This window comes from Trichomycterus rosablanca, chromosome 1, assembly GCF_030014385.1.
Source record: "Trichomycterus rosablanca isolate fTriRos1 chromosome 1, fTriRos1.hap1, whole genome shotgun sequence".
Classification (NCBI taxonomy): Eukaryota; Metazoa; Chordata; class Actinopteri; order Siluriformes; family Trichomycteridae; genus Trichomycterus; species Trichomycterus rosablanca.
In genome coordinates this window covers 52,545,021-52,563,659 of record NC_085988.1, presented here as the reverse complement: position 1 = coordinate 52,563,659, position 18,639 = coordinate 52,545,021, and the positions used below count along the sequence as shown (strand labels likewise).

The 18,639-nt window shown below is 37.3% G+C and overlaps 1 protein-coding gene across 2 annotated transcripts in view; it reads left to right on the top strand.

Moving 5' to 3' along the window:
- The window catches only part of nampt1 (nicotinamide phosphoribosyltransferase 1), a 106,477-nt gene extending 101,299 nt beyond the window's left edge, over nt 1–5,178 (top strand). For both annotated transcript variants that reach the window (XM_062994582.1, XM_062994573.1), the window contains one exon: nt 4,869–5,178. In XM_062994582.1, coding sequence (XP_062850652.1) covers nt 4,869–4,982 — 114 coding nt within the window. In that variant the 3' untranslated portion in view covers nt 4,983–5,178. The remainder of the gene's footprint in view (nt 1–4,868) is intronic.
- Nucleotides 5,179–18,639: the final 13,461 nt, after the last annotated feature.

Here is an 18,639-nt window from a genome sequence, read left to right as displayed (position 1 = left end):
GTTACCAGTGAGTACAGAAGATGATTAAGTGAAGCCAATTTACCAGCAAGAACTCCTTGCAAAGTCCCGTTGTTAAGAAAAAGACATGTCCTGAATGGGTTCAAATTTGCCAAGGAACACATTGACTTGTCCAAAGAGAAATGACCCAACATTTTGTGGACTGGTGAAAGCAAAATTGTTCTTTTTTGGGTCTAGTGGCCGTAGACAGTATGTTAGACAACTCCCGAGCACTGAATTCAAGCCAAAGTACACTGTGAAGACAGTAAAGCATGGTGGTACAAAATTATGATATGGGGATGTTTTTCATACCATGGTGTTACATCTATTTATCAAATACAAGGGATCATGGATCAGTTTAAATATATCAGAATACTTGAAGAGATCATGTTGCTCTATGTTGAAGAAGAAATGTCCTTAAAATGGGTGTTTCAACACAACAATGACCCAAAACATCTTGTTTACAGTCAAACAAGTTTGAGTTAATAGAGTGGCCAGCCCAATCCCTTGACTTCAATCCCATAAAGAACTTGTGGGCTGAAATCTGAAGCGTGTTTTTTTAAGGCAAAACCCAAAATTGCAGAAGAACTGTGGAATGTAGTCTAATCATCCTTGGCTGGAATATCTGTTCAGAGGTGCCAGAAGTTGGTCGACTCCATGCAACACAGATCTCGGAAACAATTGTTATGCCACTAAATATTAGTTAAGTAATTTCAAGTAAAGTGAAACCTCAACCATTTTTTCAGTTTATAGATAAATTTTTTGAGTTTTTAAAGAAAAATGCTGGCGGCACTATTTTTTTTGAACAGCCTAATATTCATTTTTCTTAACTTTCTGTAAAGAATTAACACAAACTGGCAAAATGTTGTTAATGTTTTGAATTAGAATTGAAAGTGTAGTATTTTCAGTGCATTTGCATTTATGGAAATTAAAGTTATTATAATGATTTTGTGCTTTATTCACTTTTTAAAATCACTGCTATTTTTTTGAACACTACTGTATGGACCAAACTTAGTAGGTCCACAATTCTTTCTAATGCCTGAAGGTGCCTCTCTCTTTCTGTATATTTGTCATTCTATATGGGTTCAGATATTTACAGAAAATGTTATGCAAGAACATGATAAAATACAAAAGTTTTTAATGATCCTTATATAAACTGAATAAAGTAGACTGAGCAACAACTCTATCACCATGTGAAAAAGTAATTGTTACTTTGAACTTAACTGGCTGTGCCATCTTTAGCAGCATCAACAGCAAACGCATTTTGAATAGGGATCCATAACTAGAGGTCAGAAATTTCCATTTCCACTTGCACTGTTGCTTTAAATCTATCCTTTCTTAAATGGGATTTTAGAAATGAACTGCGCATTTTCAGTCCTTGCATCAGTGTGATTTTAGACGAGTCAGGACATTGCATAGACCACTCTAAAACCATACTTAACAGCAATTTACTGCTGAACTTGAATAACACCATTGCATAACCAAATTGTACTTTTCTACATATTCTTCTTTAGTATTTATATTAAAAATTATACTTCCATCTAAGCCCCACAAGCCCACCATCACACTAGAACAGTGTTTGACTGTTGATATGATATGTTCATATTGAGGAATGCTGTTTGCCCACTATTTTTGTCATAGTCAAACTATGCATGCAGACCTTATCACATGGAGTGTGGCTATCCCTATGCAATATGGCTGTGTGTGGGAACCTAACACTGGCAGGTGGTAAGAAGCGTCCACAGATGTCAGAGGGGGTGTGTGGTGATCTGGCTCTCCTTGATTAGATCCTGGGTTGTCCAAGTCACAGCAGATTCACAATCTGTGTGAAAATGACTAGATATGAAAATGAAGAGGGGTAAATGTGGATTTTTTTTTTTTTTTTTTTTTTTTTTTTTTTTACATTTATATTTTCGGCATTTAGCAGGTTTTTTTTATCCAAAGCGACTTACAGTTTTGAGAGTATACAGTCTAAGCAATTGAGGGTTAAGGGCCTTGCTCAAGGGCCCAACAGTGGCAACCTGGCAGAGGTGGGGCTTGAACCGGCAACCCTCTGATTACTAGTCCTGTACCTTCCTAGGAATCGCAGGTCAAGTCTTACAAACTCATGCACTGGTTTTAAGTGGAGATTACACTGAAGGTTTTGCCTTGCCATCCTCCTCTTGTAGTGTTGCAGGGTGAGATAGTGAGAGATCAGCCAGGCTTGAGCTGCTGGAGATCTAGGTTGATGGAAGTCTGAGCTCACTCCAAAGTCTCAGAAGTTTTCATTCTTCTTCTTGTGATGCTGGAGACTGACTGAGATTAACACAGAATTAGCCAAAGGTTGAGTCAAAGACATGACTCTTTGAATTTTTCAAATGTATTCTCCACGGTGATGAGGTGTTAGATTCAGATGAAGCAGATGATGTTGATTGGTTGAGTGTCCGGGGTGTTTTGGATCCCCCTATTCACACTTCTTACACAGGGCAGATGGAGGAGAAATGCATCCATATTATAACTGGGGCCTAGTATACACTCATAAAACCTGTTTAAAGGTTCTAAGCATAATATTATCATTCATTTTAAGGCCACATATAACACTGCATATTCTGAATATTTTACTAAAACAGAGAAATTGAACAATAATAAAAAATATGCTATAGTCATATAAATGACAAAGTATTGGGCCTTGATAACCTCTAATAATTTATTCCGGTAGGTGCTTACGGACTTGTGCCAATTGAGGAATCGATGACTTGTCTTCTAATGCAAATGCTTATCATTAAGGTTTTATGGCTTCTGTGCTGTAATTCATATTCCAGTCAACCCTTCCTGTGCTTCTAAAAGTCAGTAGTGGCTTTGTGGATTTGTGGAGTCCAGCAATTAAGTGCTTGGTTTTCATCAGGTCATTCTGTAAGTCTTTTGCTGTAACACAGGGATTTTATTTAATTCTCTGTTGTCAGGGTGTTTTTTACAATGTGTAATCATGGTGTAACCCAACTTTAGGTCATACAGATTAGCAGTAGGGGTGGAATATTATGTAGGAGTGGAATAATTGTCACTAGGAAACTATATTATTTATTTTCTTTGTTCATTCGCTGTGTCATTTAAACATTAAGCTCTGCAGAAAACTTTAGAGTTAAAAATATACTTCCTGGCCAAAAAAAAGGTCACACACACTAATATTTTGTTGGACCGCCTATAGCTTTGATTACGGCATGCAATCGCTGTGGCATTGTTTCCACAAGCTTCTGCAATGTCACAACATTTATTTCTGTCGAGTTGCATTAATTTTTCCCCAAGATCTTGTATTGATGATGGGAGATTTGGACCACTGCGCAAAGTCTTCTCCAGCACATCCCAAAGATTCTCAGTGGGGTTCAGGTCTGGACTCTGTGGTGGCCAATCCATGTGTGAAAATGATGTCTCATGCTCCCTGAACCACTCTTTCACAATTTGAGCGTGATGAATCCTGGCATTGTCATCTTGGAATATGCCCGTGCCATCAGGGAAGAAAAAATCCATTGATGGAATAACCTGGTGGTTCAGTATATTCAGGTAGTCAGCTGACCTCATTCTTTGGGCACATAACGTTGCTGAACCTAGACCTGACAAACTGCAGCAACCCCAGATCATAGCACTGCCCCCACAGGCTTGTACAGTAGGCAAATCTGGACTCGTTAGACCACACGACCTTCTTCCATTGCTCCAGAGTCCAATCTTTATGCTCCCTAGCAAATTGAAGCCGTTTTTGCCGGTTAGACTCACTGACAAGTGGTTTTCTTAAGGCTACACAGCTGTTTAGTCCCAATCCCTTGAGTTCCCTTCACATTGTACATGTGGAAATGTTCTTACTTTCACTATTAAGCATATCCCTGAGTTCTACTGTAGTTTTTCTACCATTTGATTTAAACAAATGTTTAAGTGATTGCCGATCACGATCATTCAAGATTTTTTTCCGACCACATTTCCTTCCTCGAAGATGATGTTTCCCCACTGTCCTTCCACTTTTTAATAATGCGTTGGACACTTCTTAACCTGATTTTAGTAGTTTCAGCAATCTCCTTAGATGTTTTCTCTGCTTGATGCATGCCAATAATTTGACCCTTCTGAAACAGATTAACATCTTTTCCACGACCACAGGATGTGTCTTTCTACATGGTTCTTTAACAAAAGAGAAGCTACTCACTGCATCAGTTAGGGTTAAATAACTTGTTGCCAGCTGAAACATAATTATCCATGCAGTAATTATCCAATGGGAGGCTCTTACCTATTTGCTTATAGTTAAATCCAGGTGGTGACCTTTTTTGGCCAGGCAGTGTACTTGTTTTCTTTGGGGTTGAATATTTTTCTTTGCAACTTTATTGGAAATTATTGTTCCAATAATAATGACAATTCAACTAGGTTTGACATAGCAACTGGAGTTTCAGCACCCCTTTTCTGCTTTTCTGGTATTTTAGTACATTGTGGTATACTGTTTCTGTAGAAACTTTGATAAACTTTTGAGACCTTGTGTCTTCAGTTTTTAAGTTTAGAGTATAACATGATGATGTATGTATAATATTTTACAGTTCTGGCTTAAATCAAGCCTGTCTTTGTTTGGTTAGCTAAACTGCCTTACCAAACAACAATAACTACAGCAATGAGATACATATTTCTAAATAAATGCATAAAATTGTGTTTTACATGGTGTGTAATGTAAAAATGTTTGTTTAATGATTTTAAATCATTCAGTGTGACATATATGCATTAACACAGGCCTATATCAGAGAGGCACTACATCTTTACACCAGTGCATATAGAAAAGAATGTGTACTTTCATGATGGCTTTGAACATTTTTTTATATCAATTTTACTCAAAATAAATACATGATATTTGTCTTTACCTACAGGACCTGCTTCATACCGTCTTCTATAATGGAAAAATAGTAAAAACATACACATTTGACGAGGTCAGAGACAATGCCAGGCTCAAGGAGCATGAAGAGAAGAAGCTGCTTTACTAAGAGGCCCAAGCATATTTTATTCATCGAGAAAACACATATTTATTATGACTTTTCTTACTTTTTAAAACCCTATATTACAAAGGGTTGTAGGTCTTTTAGAAATCACAGCAATGTGAAGGATGTAACTAAGTTACAAGTGTGAAAATAATAAAATAAGGGTATAAAGAACTGTTAACCCTGTATTCTATGTACCTAGCTTTTTGTCTTGTCTTTTTTTTTCTTTTTTTTTCTTTTATAATATTAGGGGCAGAAAGATTGTGATATATAAAGGTTTTTTTTTATTATTTGACCTCACAACAATCATGAATATTTTAATAACAAGCTGATGTACGGTCCAGTTGGTCCTCATATTTGGAAGAAAAAAAACAATAATAAGATAATATTAACTATTATTCTCCAGATGGGTTATTAAGGCAATGATATTTGCTCAGACATTTTAGTGACTGTGTTTACCAAAAATGTGTAGACATTTGTTGTTGTTTGACTTTTGTAATGATGAAGTTAAACACAATGTGAATGCCTTTTATTTTTAAGAGTTATTGTTGTTTTGTATGCAATATAGTGGCTGATTTGGAGGGAATGCAATATTAATTCCTGGCCTGTTTAGAGTTTTTTTTTTTTTAGAGAAAATTAGTTAATGTCTTGTTACTAGTTATTTTTGTGTATTTCACACAGTGTAATTAAAGTAAGTTTAAATAAGCCACATATATTTTCCACAATTTAAGGGAAAAGAGTGGTTTACTTAGTTTTTCGCACATTTCTATATTCATTAATGTACTGTACAGTATAATACACTAAACAACAAAAAATATTCTGCCCCAGCATCCCATTTTTGGTTTGGATCAGGCCATAAAATGTCATCAACATCTTAGGCAGTAATAAAAAAAATCCTCTTGCATGCCTGACTGGCGTGCATCAACTGAAATGTCTTCCATGGCCTGGTAAAGGTGAACAAGAATATAGGGTTCTCAGTTGTACGCTTTCCACTGCCATGTTGACACTCCTCTATGGGCTTTATTAAGGTATAGTATGTAGACAGACAGATGCTGTGTTAAACCTTGGGTTATTGGTAAACCAGTCACGAACCAGAGCAGTGCAGTTAAAGCTGACATTGTACCAAACCACCGCTGCTCTGGTTGTGCTGGCTCCCTCTGGTAAGGCTGAAACACATGCTCTCTTAGACCAGCTAGGAAACCAAGGAGAAGTTTTATGGTCCAAGAATGGCTTGGTAGAGTACCCCTAATTGGCTGATGGTCACACACATAGCCACATGGTTTCTTCTCGCTAGGCAGAGACATTTACAATATCTTAATGGACAATATGTTTTTCCTCTTCTCCTTTTTTTGGTCAAGTTAAATCCAGCCTCATCAATAAAGATTATTTTATGAACTAGGCCGGCCTTACACCTTAAAGATTCTTTGCAAAACACATAACAAAGAGTAGAGTAAATGACTACTCTAAAAAAGACGGTTCAAATGGCACAAATGGCAAACCATAATTTATGTACTTTGTGCTACATTATAAACTACTGTACAGTTATACTGTAACAGTACTCAATATGTCATACAATACAAAAAATTCATACTTCCTATTCCAGATGTTGGTTTTTCACTCGATCATAAAAGGGACGCGGTAGGCCTGCTTCATTTGGAACCGGTGTTTTCAAAGGATGCTGTCAGTTGTGAAGACGCTAATTTATTCCTTGATAACAATTGGTGATTGTTTTCATCTCTTTTCTTTGAATCACTCACAGGTAGATTACATTGTTGGTAATGACCATGTTTACCAGCCCCTTATTGTGTTACCTCGACAAAAGCCTTAGCCTGTCTCCACGAGGTGGTCCTCTCAGAGTCCTACAATAAAGAAGTAGTAAACTCAGAGTGTTATTCAAACATCCCTTATGTACCCTCAGTCTTTGTCCTAGAAAGTTCTAGAATGTTCTGTTAATAGGCAGATAACTATGCTACGTCCATGAAAGTTAAAAACAGGAGCTCGAAATTTAAACCATAGACCACAAGGTTTGACTTGCATTCAGCATCTCAGTAATTTTCCACTGTGACTACATTCTGCTGTATGCAAAAGTGTAACTAGGAGAAATTCCCACCTTCTCTGTATTCGGCAAGGCAAACCCTCTTTAGCAGAAGTTCTGCTGTTTCTGAGTTCTGTTCTGGTCGCTTTTTTAGCCTTGTAAAGTGACTATTATTATGGCCTTCTGAGAGAGGTTGCTAGAAAAACTAAAACATGAAATGGCCACCAGTGGCCCAATATTGTCTCTTGAGCTCATGTACGAGCAGGCCTGGTCTGGATAACCGCCTTTAGTGCCTGATGGGCTAAGCCTACTTGGTGTTCTAGAAACAAAGGATATTCCTCTAGTTCATCCTATTAGCTTTGCCACCTCCTGCAAACTGCCGAGATGGCAGAAGAACCCATGCAGCTGGAGAAGACCCATCTGCCCAGTTCCATTCAGTAAACAATTTTAAAGCCAACAGCTGTCCCAGGAACAGGAACTTGTGACAAATCATAAGGTGCTAATAAATCAACTTGTCATCCCCCTTTCCCTGAATACCATGACCTCAGAGAGGTCCTCCCCATTGCTCCTTTGATTGTGCAATTAATCTCCTCCCAGGTATAAAATCACCTAGGTAAAGGCTGTTCACACTTTCCACACTTGAACAGAAGGTGATGGATAAATATTTTAGGATGCACTGGCCCTTGGGTTCATTTGACCTGCCACCTTGCCTGCTGGGGTGAGCTGCTTTTTTGTGGACAAAAAGGAGAGAACCTTATGCCCCTATATAGACTATTGACATCTGAACTGTGTCTGTTTATGTGGACACCCAAGATCCAGGAAGCCTTTGATAAGATCTAGATGTGCCTTATGCCTGCTTCAGTGCTCAGACTGCCAGACCCCAAAGTCCATATCATATGATGAAGGGGTTGGAGCAGTTCTTTTCTAAAGCTCAGGCCTTGACAACCTGCAACATCTCTTCACCTAATTCTCGGGATCCAGGTGGAGACCTTCTTGAAATGTTGTTTGTACCCACAGTCATCAAAGCGCAGATTCTGGGTGGACACACACCCATTTGCAGGACACCCCAGGGGCACCCAAACCATAGAGTTCATATAGCGATGCTTTTGGTGGCCGACCAAAGGCCAATGGTTCCTGTGAGAGAACTAAGAGTCTTTTGTTTGGCAGGGCTTCTGCACCCCCTGCCAATTCTGTCCCATCCCTGGTTTTATTTGTTCCTAGACTTTATCACAGGTCTGCCGCCCTTTAAGGGCAACACAGTGATCTTGGTGATTGTGGACAGACTTTCTAGGGCCAGCAAATTCGTTGCCCTGCCCAAGCTCCCCTCGACCAAAGGGACCACCTCCTAGAGAAAGTGGTTAGAATGCAAAGGTCCTTGGTTTCTGATCAGTGAGCCCAATTTGCCAGTCAGTGGTGGAAGGCCTGTGGGCCTCAGTTAGTCCTCCAGTTTTCACCCCCAGTTCAATGGCCACACTGAGAGGGTAAACCAGGACCTGGAGAGAACCCTCCAATGCCTGGCCTCGGCCAATCCCTCGACCTGGGCCAAACACCTGCTCTTGGCAGAATATGCGCACAACACACTGTGGCACTCATCCATACAGTAGGTACTGTATGTCTCTGTTCCCTGGAACTCTAAGCAGTAGCTCATAAACTGAGAGGGTAACAGACCGTATAAGGGTTTGTCTAGCTAGACACATCCTGAACACTGAAATCCACTGTAACCATGCATTTACAGGCATGCAACCAGACATGGGAACATCGGAAGACATTTTAAGCAAGGTAGACCCTGTAACAGGGTACTTCCATGGGAATTAGAAAGCGCCAAGTGGTGTACCATAATTTGAAATGACTACATTTTACATTGAACACTACGCACAACCAATGTGAATTTACAACACCTGGACATAGCACTTTATTAGTCTTTGAGCATAAGTATTATTGACTTATGCTAAGTTCACACTACCTGACTTTCAATGTGTTCAGAGTGCTGTACAGTTTACACTACATAACTTGATCTCTTGTAATCGGTAGTCTTTTAAGTCGTTGTGGTTTTCATACTACACGACTGATCGGCGATAGATCACACTACATGATCTATCATCAGGAGGAATTTCAGACGAGTCTGTCTGGTCTCCCAAACTACTTTATGTCATGAAAACACACACGAGAAGTGTTAACAAGGGGTGTAATAATACCATGTCCAAAAATGCACGTCAACAAGAAGCGAGTGCATAAAAGCAAAATACATAATAAATAAATGAATCTGGCTGAAGTAGTGAATTTGGCTACGCTTCCAGCAGCGATTGTCTGTTCTGCAGAGAGAGTTGAAAGTCAAATGAACGCTGATTTGCCTCCGAGCTGGCACATATAGCGCGAATCAGGGCAAAAATCGTATAGTGTTAACTAGGCATTAGCCAGTATATAATTGGGTATTCCTAAGATATCTAAAGAAACAGAAAGAAGAACACCTTTAAAAAAGTTTAAGTATACATCTAAATAAAAAAAATAATAATGTGAGCAGTGTTGCTGACAGATTCGGGGGCTGTTTATGTTATTGTCGATTTAGGAAATTATATTTATATTACATTAGTGCATACAGTCAATGACTTCTTTGCAATCAGTGTGGTCAGGTTTTTTCAAAGGCTGATCACTTATTTTGTATTAAAAGAACTCACCAGAGAGTCAGAGTATTCTGTTCAAGTATGGCTAGAACTTACCCTATACCCCTACATAGACTATTGATGTCTGGAATGTGTTATGGGTCAGTTTTATATAGACACCTAAGACCCAGGAAGCCTTTGATATTATCAAGATGTGCCTTGTGTCCGCTTCAGTGCTCAGACTGCCAGACCCTAAGGTCCCTATTTTTGTGGGGGTGGACACTTCAGATGAAGGGGTTGAAACAGTTATTTTCCAGTGTGCAGGCCTTGACAACCTACAACATCTCTGCACCTTATTTTTGCACCAGATTGTCCCTGGCTGCAAAAATTTTGATGTTGGCAAGCACCCACTTAAAGTGACACAAGCACTCACTCACTAGTTGGATAGTTAATTTTTTATCTGCTTTTTGGGTCCAACCCCATGGTGGTAAATTGTGAATGTACAACCCCAAATCAGAAGTTGGGACAGCATGGAAAGTGCAAATAAAATAAAAGATGCGGTGTTCCTTACATTTACTTTGACTTTTATTTGATTGCAGACAGTTTGAACCATATTTCCTGTTTTGTCTGCTCAACTTCATTTCATTTGTTAAAATACCTCCATTCCTGCATTTCAGGCCTGCAAAACATACCAAAAAAAAGGTGAAACGGGGGCAGTGTAGGGCTAGTAATAAGGTGAAAAAACTAAATAATGATGTGATTCCAAACAGGTGATGTCAACAGGTGATTGTAATCATGGTTTGGTACAAGGCAGGTAAGGCTGAGTCTTTGATAAGCAAAGATGACCAGAGGATCTTCAGTTTGTCAGCGAATGCATGAGAAAATTATTGAAATGTTTAAAAACAATGTACCTCAAAGAAAGATTGGAAGGGATTTCTCCCTCTAGAGTGCATAATATCATTAAACAATTCAAGGAATTGGGAGGAATTCCTTTCAGCTTAAGCTGAAAGCCTGTGATCTTCGATCCCTCAGAGGACACTGCATCAAGAATCCCCACTCAACAATAGCTGATATAACCACATGGGCAAGGGATTACTTTGGCAAATCACTGTCAAGCATTACAATATGGAGTCACATGCACAAATGCCACTTTAAACCTTTCTGTGCAAAAAAGAAGCCTTATGTTAATCATGTCCAGAAATGGCGTCAGGGTCAAAGACGAGACGTAACTTTTTAGTGTCCCCACTTGATAAATAATATACAATTATATTAATATAAGTGGATATACCTTCAATCTACTCCATTTGTACATCTTTACTGAAAGTAATTTTTACGGAAAATGTATGATTTTTGAAAAAATAACCCTTGAAACCCCCAAAATGTCATTCAGTGCAACGGTCCCCCTACCTCTTTAAGTAATAAAACATTAAGAAAAAACTAATTAATCTTAAGTAAAACTTAAAATTTACTGCTTTGGCATAATTGTACAAATGTCATGTTTGACATATTAAATAATATTCAATCAGATGTGTTTTTTAATATTAATAATATTCAGGATACTTTCAGTCCCCATTTTCCCAATCTTCAGTTGTCATTCAGTACAACGTTAATAAAAAGCCTTATTTTAATATGCAATCAAGCTACTGCAGTCATGTGACCAATTATAACAACAAAAGAAGACTCCTGGAGACCCTTCAGCACACACACGAGGTCAATGCATTTTAACATTATTTGATAAAAATGTCTTTTTACTGACACAGTACATTAAAGAACAAAACTGAGTGTCATTCAGTACAACACAGAAAACGTAATATTACGGTTAATCTTGTAAACAAACAAGGTTATTAACATTTAAATGTGAATATGTGTAGAAATGTCTTTGAGCTAAGGTCAATGTTAGCTTTTGCTAACCACTGGGTAACTGTAAAATGTGCTAAAGTAAAATTTCTGTCATTCAGTACAACAACAGTCATTCAGTGCAACAGAATTTCGCTGTTGCACTAAATTGACAATGACATTGTTATACTGACTTTTTAATGTTTTAAAATTATTTTTAAATATTAAAACCACTTTTTTCCATTCTAGTCTTCCTTAATAAGAGCAGTAATTACAATGAATAATAATAATTATGTTTTTGATGAAGTGGTCCCTGAGATTTTGTTATTGTCAAGTACGATGACCTGCCATTCGTTGGGCAGGTACTGCTGTCTGTAGGAGATGAGGTGCAAGTTAGCTGCATGCTACAAAATTGAAACAGAAATTCCTTTGTGTGGCCAAATCCACCTGATGAAATTTACTACCTAAAGTCTGATGTCAAAATCATAATCGCAGAACCAAAGCCATGTACAGCAAGAACCTCAAGGTTAACAACAAAAGACTGGAAAACTTTTGTTCAGTTCATGAAATAAAATGTGACTTCAAATGGTTTTCACAGCTGAATGAATTTAGATTTACTGCAGCAACTTTTTCACGTGTTATGACACAAATTCCACACTTCCACACTGTTCTGTTGTTATGATGGCTTCATTAGCTATGTTTTTCATTGCCTTACTTTTTTCATGATGTAGTAATATTATAACACATACTTGCCACTGGTGTGGCATATTTTCATTCTACTACTGCTACTTTAATCAATAAAGAACTTAAAAACAAATTAAGTCATGAATATTCTGATGTAACAGGATAATTTGGAGTATGTCATTCAGTGCAACATAAAATCATCATACAGTGCAACAAAAACATTTGCTTAAAATAACTGTAATAAGTAATTATTATATATTTTTTTCATGTGAATGCAAGAGAATCCAGGCCTGCTTCATTTACATTTACATTTTCTGCATTTAGCAGATGTTTTTATCCAAAGCGACTTACAGTACAGTTACAGTATGCAGTTTGAGCAATTGAGGGTTAAGGGCCTTGCTCAAGGGCCCAACAGTTGCAACCTGGCAGAGGTGAGGCTTGAACCGGTAACCCTATGATTACTAGTCCAGTACCTTAACCACTAGGCTACAGCTGCTTCATAGAAAACAGAGTTTGATTAGGTTTCAAATAGAATAGAATGTGTAGCAAAAACATCTTGTATACAAATAAACAAAATCCCAAGACGCATTAGAGTACAAACAATGCACAGAAAACTCAAAACAGAGTAAGTACAGTTTCTTCTGAGGTTTTAAATCTTTTGTAAGAGATATACTAAACTTATAAATTTGAAATGGCTAAGATTGTTCCTTGTGTGTGTATTTTGTCATAAATTAGTCGTTGCACTGAATGACATTTTTGTGCCCTTGTTGTGTGTCAACAACACTAAAATTATCAAATAAGCAAAATGCTGAGAAAAAAAATACATATTTACATAGGTGACACATTTGTGCACAATATTAAATGAAAAAATTATATAATTTAACCATTTTATTTTTTTGGTACTTGGAACACCCTATTCGTCTTTCACCTGTCAACTTCTCAGGGCTCGGAGGCATCTAGGATGGACCATCACACAGTGGAAACGTGTCAGATGAATCAGCATTCCAAGTCTTTTGGAAAAAATGGATGCCGTGTGCTCCGGACCAAAGACAAAAAGAACCATCCAGACTGTTATCAGCAACAAGTCCAAAAACCAGGGTCTGTCATGGTATGGGGCTGTGTCAATGTCCTTGGCAAAGATAATTTACACTTCTGTGATGGCAGCATTAAGTCCCAACTTTTTTGGAATGTGTTGCAGGCCTGAAATGCAAGAATGGATGTTTATTAAAAAATGAAATGATCTCTCAGGTATGAACTGTATGAACTGAAATAACAGTCAAAGTAAATGTAAGAAACTCTATTTTTTTAAACTCTGTTTTTAAAGTTTTGCATTTTCCATGTTGTCCCAACTCTTAGCCTTCTCACCCTGTTCATCTAACTGCTACCTGTGATGACGGCCCTGATCACGCCATCATCCCATTCACCTTTCATGAGTATACAGTGGGGCCAAAAAGTATTTAGTCAGCCACTGATTGTGCAAGTTCTCCTACTTAGAAAGATGAGAGAGGTCTGTAATTTTCCTCATAGGTACACTTCAACTATGAAAGACAAAATGAGAAAAAAAAATCCAGGAAATCACATTGTAGGATTTTTAAAGAATTTATTTGTAAATTATGGTGGAAAATAAGTATTTGGTCACCCACAAACAAGCAAGATTTCTGGCTCTCACAGACCTGTAATTTCTTCTTTAAGAAGCTCTTCTGTCCTCCACTCGTTACCTGTATTAATGACACCTGTTTGACCTCGTTATCTGTATAAAAGACACCTGTCCACAGCCTCAAACAGTCAGACTCCAAACTCAACCATGGCCAAGACCAAAGAGCTGTCGAAGGACACCAGGAAGAAAATTGTAGGCCTGCACCAGGCTGGGAAGAGTGAATCTACAATAGGCAAGCAGGTTGGTGTGAATAAATCAACCGTGGGAGCAATTGTAAGAAAATGGAAGACATACAAGACCATTGATAATCTCCCTCGATCTGGGGCCCCACGCAAGATCTCATCCCGTGGGGTCAAAATGATCATGAGTACGGTGAGCAAAAATCCCAGAACTACACGGAGGGACCTGATGAATGACCTGCAGAGAGCTGGGACCAAAGTAACAAAGGCTACCATCAGTAACACACTACGCCGAGAGGGACTCAAATCCTGCAGTGCCAGGCGTGTCCCCCTGCTTAAGCCAGTACATGTCTAGGCCCGTCTGAAGTTTGCCAGAGAGCATATGGATGATCCAGAAGAGGATTGGGAGAATATCATGTAGTCAGATGAAACCAAAATGGAACTTTTTGGTAAAAACTCAACTCGTCGTGTTTGGAGGAAGAAGAATGCTGAGTTGAACACCATACCTACTGTGAAGCATGGGGGTGGAAACATCATGCTTTGGGGCTGTTTTTCTGCAAAGGGGACAGGACGACTGATCCGTGTTAAGGAAAGAATGAACAGGGCCATGTATCGTGAGATTTTAAGCCAAAACCTCCTTCCATCAGTGAGAGCATTGAAGATGGAACGTGGCTGGGTCTTCCAGCATGACAATGATCCCAAACACACCGCTCGGGCAACAAAGGAGTGGCTCCGTAAAAAGCATTTCAAGGTCCTGGAGTGGCCTAGCCAGTCTCCAGACCTCAACCCCATAGAAAATTTGTGGAGGGAGTTGAAAGTCCGTGTTGCCCAGCGACAGCCCCAAAACATCACTGCTCTAGAGGAGATCTGCATGGAGGAATGGGCCAAAATACCAGCTACAGTGTGTGCAAACCTGGTGAAGACTTACAGGAAACGTTTGACCTCTGTCAAGTACTGAGTTGAACTTTTGTTATTGACCAAATACTTATTTTCCACCATAATTTACAAATAAATTCTTTAAAAATCCTACAATGTGATTTCCTGGATTTTTTTTTCTCATTTTTTCTCTCATAGTTGAAGTGTACCTATGATGAAAATTACAGACCTCTCTCATCTTTCTAAGTAGGAGAACTTGCACAATCAGTGGCTGACTAAATACTTTTTGGCCCCACTGTACATGGATGCAAGGCAGAAGCGAAATAGACAAACTTACAAAGGGAACCCTTCCCAAAAGACTATTCCTGATCAAGCCTCTTTGGACTGTAGAAGATTCAACTTGGCATCTTGATTAAGCTGCCAGATCCTTGTTGTACCTGTTGCTCAAAGAAGAAACAATGAGAAAACATTGGATTTTAAAGTTTTCTTAGCTTTTTTTGTCCTTAACCTCTTCTTGTTCTTTAAATTTCTTTATAACTTATTGAATACCACGTCTTGATTATGCACTTTGTTTGCTAATTTCCCTTTGAGAGTGGCCTGGTTGATGCAAAATTTAGATTTTATGTCTGCCGAATTCTGGTGTTTTGAATGGAATAATGTGATTGAAAGTTGGTCTTATTATTATTAACAAGCTTCCAGTGAATTAAACTCATGTAACATGTGTAAGTAACGCTCAAGCATGTCTTGCACAAACCTTGTGTTGGGTTTAACAGCAGTCATTTTGGACAAATACAGGACAAATACAGGTTTTACCAATAACATCAACTAGGGTTTCATTCCATTTAGGTTGAAGAGAGTCAGGTTCCTGCTGTTGCTGTTAAGTGGAAGGGGAGGTCACACTAAATACTTGCACATTAGCCTGTAAAAGCTTTTTTCAGATGTTTTTTTGTCTGTATCTTCTGTTGCATGTATCCACTTTAAACATTTGCAAATATTGTCTTTCGATTTTGTTTTGTAAATTTGGACAAAAATTTAAATAAATTTGTGGCCACAAATATAATACATTCATAGGAACAAAGTAAGAAATGTTTTAAAAATTATTTGATAAGTTATTCAGAATACCATTAGTACTTTGTTCGAAGTTTGAGTTGTTCATTCATAGTAAGTAATATCAATGTTTTTGCAGCATTGTTGGTCAGTTTAGGCTCATTCCTCTCAGCGAACCTTTTAAAAATTTCTATTTTTTTCTTTTATTTATTCTTTGACTAATTAATGTTTGCTAAATCTTTGCATTTTTAATAACTTTGCTATAGCTCTGTCATAAAATTACAATAAGTTTTTCCTGTGATAGTTGTTTTTTAAAACATGACCATGATAAATATTTTTATTTAATATTTAAAAGTACATTTTAATGTGTGTTCATTTGAGGTAAATTTATGCACTGCAAATATATTAAATAACAAATAAAAAGTAGTTGAATACTTGTTTGCCATCATTGAATACATATATTTATAATAAAATTCTGAGTAACAAAAACCAATAACCAGATTTGATTTTACAAGGTCAGTGAAACTAATGCCCGTTACTGCTAGCAGTCTTTCCCATGATGCCCTATGGCCATGGCATTTTTAGGGGATAAAATGTGGGGTTGTTGTTAGAATGGATGGCATTAAATGTGTTTAATGGTGTGTTTTGTGTTCGTTTTATGTTAAATTACCGTTTTATGTTAAGTTACCGTTTTTATTAAGTTTGTTGCGATTGATGGTGTGAACCCGATCTATGCTTGTTAAGACATAACGGGAGTGGTCTGTATACTCAGATCTAGCCTCTGCTTTGTGCTATGTACTGGTTCAGAAGAGACTGAATAAAGAGTGCTGTCTCCTGCAGTTCATAAAGAGCACAAATGTCTCGTTCTTTCTCTCAACCGCCGCAAAATTAATTGGCGTTGACAGCCCTAAATTTTAAAACATAAGCCCAAAATAATCCTGTGTTTATCTTACAAAAATATACTGTTATTTAATTTGACTTTTCGTGTTTTAACCAAAAATAAAGATATTTAAGTCAAAGTAGCTATTAAATTAATCTGTAAAATGTTTTTATAACTAGTAGTTACATGTATTCATGTAACCGATAATGTATTCACAATTTACAATACACAATTTACATACTATTACGAAAGTAGTATGTGGCATACTATTACGAAAGTGGAGTGTATATGGGTGAAAGACGAATAGGGTGTTCCAAGTACCAAAAAAATAAAATGGTTAAATTGTATAATTTTTTCATTTAATATTGTGCACAAATGTGTCACCTATGTAAATATGTATTTTTTTTCTCAGCATTTTGCTTATTTGATAATTTTAGTGTTGTTGACACACAACAAGGGCACAAAAATGTCATTCAGTGCAACGACTAATTTATGACAAAATACACACACAAGGAACAATCTTAGCCATTTCAAATTTATAAATTTAGTATATCTCTTACAAAAGATTTAAAACCTCAGAAGAAACTGTAAAGTTATCCCAGTGGTTAGCAAAAGCTAACATTGACCTTAGCTCAAAGACATTTCTACACATATTCACGTTTAAATGTTAATAACCTTGTTTGTTTACAAGATTAACTGTAATATTACGTTTTCTGTGTTGTACTGAATGACACTCAGTTTTGTTCTTTAATGTACTGTGTCAGTAAAAAGACATTTTTATCAAATAATGTTAAAATGCATTGACCTCGTGTGTGTGCTGAAGGGTCTCCAGGACTCTTCTTTTGTTGTTATAATTGGTCACATGACTGCAGTAGCTTGATTGCATATTAAAATAAGGCTTTTTATTAACGTTGTACTGAATGACAACTGAAGATTGGGAAAATGGGGACTGAAAGTATCCTGAATATTATTAATATTAAAAAACACATCTGATTGAATATTATTTAATATGTCAAACATGACATTTGTACAATTATGCCAAAGCAGTAAATTTTAAGTTTTACTTAAGATTAATTAGTTTTTTCTTAATGTTTTATTACTTAAAGAGGTAGGGGGACCGTTGCACTGAATGACATTTTGGGGGTTTCAAGGGTTATTTTTTCAAAAATCATACATTTTCCGTAAAAATTACTTTAGGTTTCAGTAAAGATGTACAAATGGAGTAGATTGAAGGTATATCCACTTACATTAATATAATTGTATATTATTTATCAAGTGGGGACACTAAAAAGTTACGTCTCGTCTTTGACCCATATACTGTAGTTTACTATTTAAATCGCATACTTCGTAACTGCATAACTGCATTCTCATTCGTCAACGAGAAAACGGGGGTGGAGTCATTTCGCTTAGAAAATAAGCGCACTTAATAAGCTTTACATTTTAACCGCACTTTCATTCGACGTTCACTGGAGTTGCTACAACTGTTATTGGTGGTTTAGTTATAATGTGATTCATTAAAAAAAAAAAGATAAGATAACATAAACAACAATAGACTGATTATCCAGAAGCATTGTATTGTATTTTTTTGGACAAAAGTAAGGTCAACTGCGAATAGGACGTTTAGAATTACATGAAGCCGCGTTCATTAATTTTAGGAAAGATTTCTGAAGTCAATATCCGCTTAGAGTTTTTGGAGTTTGCGTAGCAGTGTAACTGTTGCGTAGGAAATCGTACCAAATTGACAGCAGTTAAATTTAGCCAAGCCGACTTGATAGTAAAACTTTGAAGTCTGCCGATGTTACGGGAAAAACAAGACAACGTCTGACAACGTAAGGCAAAGATTCTCAGATGAGGGTGGAAACTGCAAAA